The following is a 9,261-nucleotide window of genomic DNA, read 5'->3' as shown; positions in this document are numbered from 1 at the left end:
AGCGTTTTGAAACTGTCAACAGAAGTGATCCAACATGCCCTGAATTCTCGTTCCTCAGCCACTTTCTCGTGGATTCCTCACTCAACCAAGTCATCCTTGTTTCTCTTAACTGCCATGACCTAATGGGGGATATAAAAGGATGGAAGTTGGAAACCTACGGGGACACTGAATTTTTCTCTCTGAAGCTAGCCTTGAAGACCTTTTTCTCTCTGCATTTTTTCACAGCAATTCTATTTTGTCATTTACTTTTCTGCAGCAACATTATTTTCTTTTACCGTTCAGAGCTTTGATTTTCCCTTTTTCCTTTCCGCTTTTCATTTAGCCAAAGTAGTAGTTTCCTACACCGGGGAACTACTACAATTTATTTAATTTAGTTTAAGCTATTATTTCGAAGAGGCAGGATCCTGCCGACCTGTGGAGGACTGCTCGAGTACTTCAAGATTCGGCGTATTCTATTAATCAAATTTCTAGGTTTTTATTCAATTATTATTGCTTTATTATTATTGTAATCATGTTTGCTTTATTGTTGATCTGTTTATGTTCGTATGTGTTTGCGTTGTTTAACATGTCCGGCTAAACTACCGGTATCGCTATGTAACAATTTAATTAGACAGGATTTAATAATAATTGGTGTACAACTTCTTTCCTCAAACAATCTTTTTGGCTGTGGTTTTTAATTTAAATTTAATTAAATTTGTCACAAGAGTGAGAAGCTATTTAATACGATTTTGCCACGAGAGTGGGAAATTAACTAAGGTGAGAACCGACAATCGCGAGAGCGTGAGGGTCGAACTGGAAGTAAAAACTAGGCATTAATTTTAAAAACAGCGAGAGCACTTTAAAAGCAATTAGAACTTATTTATTTTCAAAAAGTATTTTTAACTTCAAATGGGACAGCGAGAGCGTACATTCTGACTTAAAGGTATAGTCCAAATCAACAATCACGAGAGTGTGAGATAAAGCCTTTTAAATAAGTATTTTCTACTGAAAGATATTTGGTACTTAAATTATACACCGGTGACTTATCGAATCCCTGACGATTAATGCGTTGCATACTGATATCCTTCTATTAATATTTTCTTAAGACTTAACTTCCCTTGGATTTAATTTTCTTCAACCAAACTTCTAAAAATCATTCCCTTAGCTAAACATAGTAATGTCGGTAGCATCAGTTTGACCATCGGTCCTTGTGAGTTCGATATCTTTTAAAACTAAAACGACTGGATTATGCACTTGTAGTCAAGTACCTGATAGACTATATTCTATATACAGTCATGAGACATATCAAGTTTTTGGCGCCGTTGTCGGGGACCTGATTTAGTCAAATAGTGCAATTCTTTCATTGCACAGTATAGACTAAGGTAAAAATTAATCTTTTTTCCCTTATTTCCCCCGATTGTATGTCAAGTGCTCGCTCACAAGGCGATAACTTAGCACCACCAATCGCTGAATTAGAGTGTTTCTTATATTTAAGATGCTGAATACTAGAGTACCAACAAAGGTACAATATTCCCGATATCTTCTTTCCTATTGTTGAACTAGTTGAAAAACCAACCATGGCTGCAGTAGATCCACATAATCAGCCTCTTAAGTTCTACGCTACCCCGTCCCAACAAGAACCTCACAGCAACATTGCCGCCCCTGCTATCAATCAAAACGATTTCGAGCTGAAACCCTAATTATTATCAGCCGTCCAACAACATCAATTTGTTGGAAATCCTACGGACGGTCCTAATGAACATTTGACCAAGTTTGTGCAGTACGCAGACACTGTGAAGGCGAATGGTGCATCTCAAGATGTGATAAGACTACGTCTTTTTCCTTTCTCTCTAAGGGACAGAGCTTGGGCTTGGTTGCAATCCTTGCCATCCAACTCAGTTACAACATGGGAAGAACTGAAGAACATTTTCTTATCCCGATATTTTCCGCCAAGCAAAACTGCTATGCTGAGAGCTCAAATCAACGGATTTCGACAAAAGGATGTAGAATCTCTCTACGACTCGTGGGAGAGATACAAAGATATGATGAGGATATGTCCACATCACGGTCTCGAAGACTGGGTGATCATTCACACATTTTACAATGGGCTTCTGTATAACACAAGACTGACAATAAACGCTGCTGCGGGCGGTGCACTTATGGACAAGCCATACAACGAAGCCTGTCAACTCATTGAAAACATGGCCCAAAATCATTGCCAATGGGGAGGTGAAAGAACTCCAGTAGAAAAGTCCCAAACAAAAAGTGGAATGTACGAAATCAGTAGCCTTGACCACGTCCATGCAAAGGTAGATGCCCTTGTTCAAAAGTTAGACAACTTGACCATACCACCCGCAGCCATTGTGGCTGCCGTGACTCCAAACTGTGAGTTATGTGGAACTCTTGGACACACTGCACCAGAATGTTAGATATTAGTAGGAGTCCCAGCCGATCAAGTGAATTACGCACAAGGAAATCCTTATTCGAATACCTATAACCCAGGTTGGAAAAATCATCCTAACTTTTCCTATAAGAATAACAACGCTCTGTATGCACCTGGCCAAGCACCCGCTGTTCCGCCTGGATATCAAAAGCCAACTAATAATGCTCCTAACATGCCTAGGAAGTCCAACCTTGAACTAATGATGGAAAGCTTCATATCTACCCAAGCTCAGACAAACAAAGACTTCTTGAACCAAAACATACATACTAGCGAGCAACTTAAACAATTAGCGAGCAAAGTAGACGCCTTAGCCACCCACAACAAAATGCTTGAAACACATATTTCATAAGTGGCTCAATAACAAGCATCTACTGCCGCTCCCGCTGGCACATTTCCTGGACAACCACAACCTAATCCAAAAGGACATGCAAATGCCGTTATACTGAGGAGTGGAAAAGAACTAGACGGACCCGTAGACCCAAGACTCCAAAATCCTGCCATGTACCAAAAACCAGACAAGAACAACAATTGAGAAGGTAAGTGAATCGAAAGAGAAGGGAGATAATACCCAAGAGGCTGAAGAGAAAGAAAAACCTTATGTGCCTCCACCACCTTATAAACCACCCATTTCGTATCCTCAAAGACTCGCAAATTCTAAAACTGCAGGGCAATTTAGGAAATTTGTTGAACTTCTGAAGCAACTAAACATTACAATTCCCTTTACAATAGCCATCACACAAATGCCCTCATATGGGAAATAAGATAGATCTCATAATCTGGGGATGAAACTCTGCTTCAGGCATAAACGTTCTCCAATAAGCATAACTTTAACAATATCTGTTGGGGAACAAGGATTCTTTATCGAGAAATCTCGTCAATCGAAAGCCAAGGATTCTTTGTTGGGAAAACAATCAGGTATGTCGTACATCTGCGAGTGAATAAAGGCTCATGCAAAACAAAACACACCAAAGTGCCCCAGGTATAACATGACTACTTTGTCTACCAACCAAACCATACAAAAAATCGCAAGCAACTTCCAATGTTTCTAATCATGTTATGTAAAGCCTTTCGAATTTTTAGATGCAATGATTATCAGAAATTCGAACATTTTTGCAAACAAAATAGTAAAGTAAAATAAAAACAAAGAGCAAGGTTTTGAGTGAAAAGAAATTTTTATTGATTGAAAGTTGGTCCGTAAATAGGCATTTACACTGGGAAGCAATTCCTATAAAAAGTTAATTGCAAAAACAAAAACAAAAGAGTACTACAAGAATGGCAATGCGAACATGGATTTCCATCAGGTTCCGATTTTGCTATAACTCTTATGACCTCAACGCTCTCATCCCTTTTTCTTTCTGAAGAAGATGATTGGATTGATTCCTTCACTTCGAGGTTTCCAACTGTAACAACAAGATGAAATCAAATATCTTTCGCAAGACGTAGCCTTTCGCTTTTAATCCCTAACTTTTGCCTGGATCGCTCTTTCAGGTTTTCAATCCACCGGGATACCCTTTTTTTCCTAAGCTGCCCTTTCGGGTTTTTAACTTAGCGGGTGTACTTATTGTAGATGTTTTTGATTGGCTGCATTTTATGTTAAAACACTTACTGTACTTAGATGTCTTGACTGATGTCATGACATGCTTAAGTAGTATGCTGCAGGATTAGCTAATACAGGATTTACTGGATGTCAAACTGAATGTTATGACATTCATTCATGACAGCATTTTCTAGATGTCAAACTGAATGTTATGACATTCATCCCTGACAGCAGATGCTAAAGTATAGGCTAATTTTTCTGTTTTGTTTCAGTATTTATCTCAGGCTGATTTTCAGGAAACTAACAGCTGTGCTAAAATTAAGAGACCTAGCATATAGCCTATTTGTTAGCACCATAATGTGTGGAAATTAGGTTAACTTGCTTAACCCTAATTTTATGAAATTCAAGTTCAAGGCCCAAGTACTACATTATAAAAGGATGGCAATCCTACTTTCAGCAATTCAGGGATTTGAAGCATGAAGAATTTAATATATCATTATATATCCTTGATGTACTTTCATTGTGTCTTGAATTAGGTTTTACTTGTGAGCCAAGCAATTATCACCTAGATGATTGCATTGGACTAGGGTGTTTATTGAGTTGTAATTGTTGTGTCACTCTAAGCTTTTAAGCGTGAGTGTTGTGTTTCTTGATTAAAGCTTTTAAGCACAATCAAGAGTTGTTTGAAGTATATCTTCACCACTAACTTTAAAATTCTTAATGGTTGTAATCACTGTTGTGATTGAGGGGGAGTGAGTAGGTACTCAGGTCTTAGTTTAGATTGAAATTGCATTGGGTAGGTCTTACGTGATAGGATTAAACTGGTGGTTTAAGTCCTGAATTAATACCTCTTATAGAGGATTTCCTCCCTAGCCTGGTAGCCCCCAGAGTAGGTGTGTTTGTCACCGAACTGGGTAAACAATTCTCTGTGTCATTTACTGCTTTTTACATTTACTTTCTGCATAAATTACCTGTCTGCGCAGAATTGGATGTCATAACATCCAGTGTGACATCGATAGTCTGTTACTAGAATTTCACTTATTTTTTTATTTGTATCCCTAATTTTTTCCTGAACCTTTTATTCATTTTTTGGGTTCATCGGGATTCCCATTTTTGCCTAAGTCGTCGACTTAGTGAGTCCTTTTCATGCGAAGTGTCTTTTGACTACGTCTGTGTTCACACGGAGTGGAACATATTCACCATCCATAGTTGCAAGCATCATGGCTCCGCCAGAGAAACTTTATTTACGACATATGACCCTTCATAATTCGGAGTCCACTTGCCCCTAGGATCAGACTGAGGAAGAATAATCCTTTTCAAAATGAGGTCACCAGCCTTATAACTCTAAGGAAAGACCTTTTGATCAAATACCTTCTTCATAAACTATTGATATAACTGCCCATGACATATAATAGTCATTCTCTTTTCTTCGATGAGGTTCAACTGATTGAATCTATTTTGAACCCACTTAGCCTCGTCGAGTTTCATATCTGTCATCAACCTTAAAGAAGGGAATTCAACTTCAACAGGAAAAACTGCTTCCATGCTGTATACTAACGAGAATGGGGTTGCCCCAGTCGAGGTACGCATCGAAGAACGGTAACCATGCAAAGAAAATGGGAGCATCTCGTGCCATTCCTTGTAGGTTACAACCATCTTTTGTACAATCTTATTAATATTCTTATTGTCCACCTCAATAGCTCCATTCATCTTCGAGCGATACAGGGAGGAATTATGATGCTGAATTTTGAAATTCTAACATAGTTCTATCATTATTTTGTTGTTGAGATTGGACCCATTGTCTGTAATAATCTTTTCGGGGATCCCATAACGAAAAATTATAATTTACTTGATGAAGCGGGCAACCACCTGCCCAGTCACGTTGCATTGGAAGCAACTTCCACCCAATTGGTGAAATAATCAATTGCTACTAAGATGAAACGGTGTCCGTTCAAAGTGTTGGGCCCAATGCGTCCGATCATGTCAATGCCCCACATTGCAAAGGGTCATGGAGAAGTCAACACATTTAAAGGCACGGGAGGAACATGCACTTTATTAGCATAAATTTGGCACTTGTGACACGATCTATCATGGAGATGACAATCGGTGTCCATGGTCATCCAGTAATAACTTGCTCTCAGAATCTTTTTAGCCATGGTATAACCATTGGGATGGGTTCAAAATGAACCTTCATGAATCTCCTCAGTAATTCTTTCTGCTTCATGTCTATCCACGCATATGAGCAGAACAGAATCATGATTCCTCTTATACAGCACATCCCCACTCAAGAAAAACCTGGAAAACAACTTCCTCAGTGTTTTCTTATATGGGATAGATGCACCCTCAAGGTACTCTTGTTTCTCGAGGTATATTTTGATATAATAAAACCAAGGCTTATCATCTTGCACTTCATTATTAGCATAGCAAAATGCTGGCTTATCCAACCTCATAATGCTGATGAAGGGGGGATCGTTCACCCATTTAACCTTAAACATGGATGCTAGAGTAGCCAATGCATATGCTAATTGGTTCTCTTCCCTCGGGATATGGTCAAACATGATCTTCTCAAAATATGGAATCAACTTCAATACACGCTCCCGATATGGAATCAAATATGGGTTCCTTATCTCCCATTCTCCTTTGGTTTGGCTGATAACCAGAGCGGAGTCCCTATACACCTTCAGAAATTTAATTCTTAAGTCAATAGTTGCTTCAATCCCGTAGATGCAAGCTTCATACTCGGCCATGTTGTTTGTGCAATCAAAACAGATTTTGGCGGTGATGGGAATATGAAAACCCGTGGGAGAAGTAATGATAGCTCCAACACCATTTCCCAAAGCATTTGAAGCACCGTCGAACACGAGCGTCCATCACAATCCTGGTTCTGGGCCTTCATCTGGGTCTGGTCTATTATAATAATTTTTTAGGAATAACACATCTTCATCAGGAAATTCAAACTTCATTGATTGATATTCCCCTATAGGTTGACGAGCCAAATAATCAACAACTATACTACTCTTGATGGCTTTTTGAGTCGTATAGTGTATATCATAATCTGTTAAAATCATTTGCCAACCCTTCCTGTGAGAGCAGGCTTTTCAAAAATATACTTGATCGGGTCCATCTTTGAGATCAACAAGGTAGTATGGGTCAACATATATTGTCTCAGCCGACAAGCAGCCCATGCCAGAGCGCAACAAGTTTTCTCGAGCAGTGAATATTTGATTTCACAACTGGTAAACTTTTTGCTCAGGTAGTATATTTCATGCTCTTTTCGGCCAGACTTGTCATGTTGGCCTAATACATACCCCATTGACTCATCGAGAACAATGAGGTAAATGATTAACGGTATTCCTTCCACTGAAGGCATACGAATTGGAGGTTCTTGCAAGTATTCTTTTATCCTTTTGAATGCTTGACAATTTTCGTTCCACCTGTCGGCCTGATCTTTTCTTAGTAACTTGAACGTTGATTCACAAGTGGCTGTTAGATTAGAGATAAACCTAGAAATGTAGTTCAACCTCCCTAAGAAACCACACACTTCTTTTTCTGTCTTTGGTTCAGGCACCTCTTGAATTGCTTTTATCTTCGCAGGATCAACCTTAATTCCTCTTTCTCTTATCAGAAAGCCAAGTAATTTACCGGATCTTACCCTGAAGGTACATTTGTTGGGATTCAACCTCAGTCTAAATTTCCTCAATCTCTCAAACAATTTCTGCAAGTTGACTAGATGTTCTTCCTCCGTATGGGACTTTGCAATCATATTATCCACATAGCACTCAATCTCTTTATGGATCATGTCATGGAAAAGGGTCACCATAGCGCGCTGGTAGGTTGCCTCTGCGTTCTTCAAACCGAAAGGCATTACCTTATAACAAAAGGTTCCCCAAGGCGTGATAAATGTGGCCTTCTCCATATCTTCTGGAGCCATTTTGATCTGATTGTAACCGAAGAATCCATCCATGAAACAAAATATCGAGAATTGAGCAGTGTTATCTACCAATACATCAATATGAGGAAGAGGGAAATCATCCTTGGGACTCACTATATTCAAATCCCGATAGTCAAACACATCCTTACCTTGCCATCCTTCTTAGGCACAGGAACGATATTAGCTACCCACAGAGGGTAAGAAGTAACAGCCAGAAAACCTGCGTCAAACTATTTTTAAACCTCATCTTTAATATTCTTGGACATATCTGGGCGCGTCCTTTGAAGCTTCTTCTTGACAGGGGAACACTCTTCTTTCAAAGGTAGCCTATGCACCATAATATCTGTATCGAGCCCATGCATGTCTTGATAAGACCAAGCAAAGATATCAACAAACATTTCTATCAACCTTGTCTTCACATTTTCTTCTAAAGCGGACCCTATCCTGACCTTTTTCACTTCGTCCTCAGTTTCGAGATTCACAACCTCAATCGACTCTTGATGCGGCTGGATGACCTTTTCTTCTTGCCTTAATAACCTTGCTAACTCTTTAGGGAGTTCACAGTGTTCCTCACTTTCTTCTTTGGCTTGGTAGATCGGATTATCAAAGTCATAATAAGCAATAGCAAAATCGTTATCAATAGAATCTAGGGTGGATGTGGATCTTCATTAATGATGTTTTTATGTTTTTTAGGAAGTGTGTGATAAAAAAGAAAATATTGCCATTTTTTTAAAAGAAAAACAAAATAAAAAGAAAGACAAAGAGCAAAATATTTGAATGCAAAACGTCCTTTATTTAATGATAAAGATTGAAAATAAAAATATGGTGGCCCTACATGATTCACTACGCCTTAGGCATAGCGTATGAATTATTGCATGATTTAAAGAAAACAAAACAGAAATTTACTTCTGATTGAGTGTGACTTGGATGATATCCTCGGAAGTCCAGTTTCCGAGCTCCTCCCCTGGAACACTTAGGCGGATCCAATTGTCAATATCATAATCATTATCGACGTCGTCACCAACAACATTAGTTTGACCATCCTTAACAAAACCAGCACTTGAAAACTTCACCAGAGTTGAAGCAATTGGAGCTCTGGGAGCTGGACCTTGACCGGCGGGACTGAAACCGAGACCAAACTTGTCAAATTTGGGAGGGAGATCCAATACACGGCCCCAACCTTCGGGGTGACCAGCTTCAACAACTGCTCTAGCATCCTTTAGAGACGACATGGAAACTGCAGGCTTCTTTTCCTCAGGACGAGGAGTCTTGATCACTTGAACATCTTCGAAATCTTGGAAAGGAGTTTCATGGAACTCTCCTTCAACCTCCACATAACGGAAAGACGCCAGATGACTAACCATATACTCT

The 9,261-nt window shown here is 39.2% G+C and overlaps 1 protein-coding gene and 1 non-coding gene across 2 annotated transcripts; both read right to left on the bottom strand.

Annotated features, from left to right (window-relative positions):
* Positions 1-1,943: 1,943 nt before the first annotated feature.
* Positions 1,944-2,050, bottom strand: LOC127089006 (small nucleolar RNA R71). Its single transcript, XR_007790788.1, has one exon. It is a non-coding gene; the product is annotated as a small nucleolar RNA R71 (small nucleolar RNA).
* Positions 2,051-6,136: 4,086 nt separating this feature from the next.
* LOC127078938 (uncharacterized) lies at positions 6,137-6,706 on the bottom strand. The gene has a single exon (XM_051019349.1). The coding sequence runs from the start codon at positions 6,704-6,706 to the stop codon at positions 6,137-6,139; it is 570 nt and encodes a 189-aa protein (XP_050875306.1).
* Positions 6,707-9,261: the final 2,555 nt, after the last annotated feature.

The sequence above is a fragment of the Lathyrus oleraceus genome, chromosome 5, assembly GCF_024323335.1.
Source record: "Lathyrus oleraceus cultivar Zhongwan6 chromosome 5, CAAS_Psat_ZW6_1.0, whole genome shotgun sequence".
Lineage (NCBI taxonomy): Eukaryota > Viridiplantae > Streptophyta > Magnoliopsida > Fabales > Fabaceae > Lathyrus > Lathyrus oleraceus.
The sequence above is the reverse complement of the archived record's forward strand: the minus strand, read 5'-3'. Positions and strand labels throughout refer to the sequence as shown.

Bases quoted from the DNA above. Each gene is read 5' to 3' on its own strand.
- LOC127078938 (XM_051019349.1), bottom strand. From the start codon at position 6,706: ATGGCCGAGTATGAAGCTTGCATCTACGGGATTGAAGCAACTATTGAC.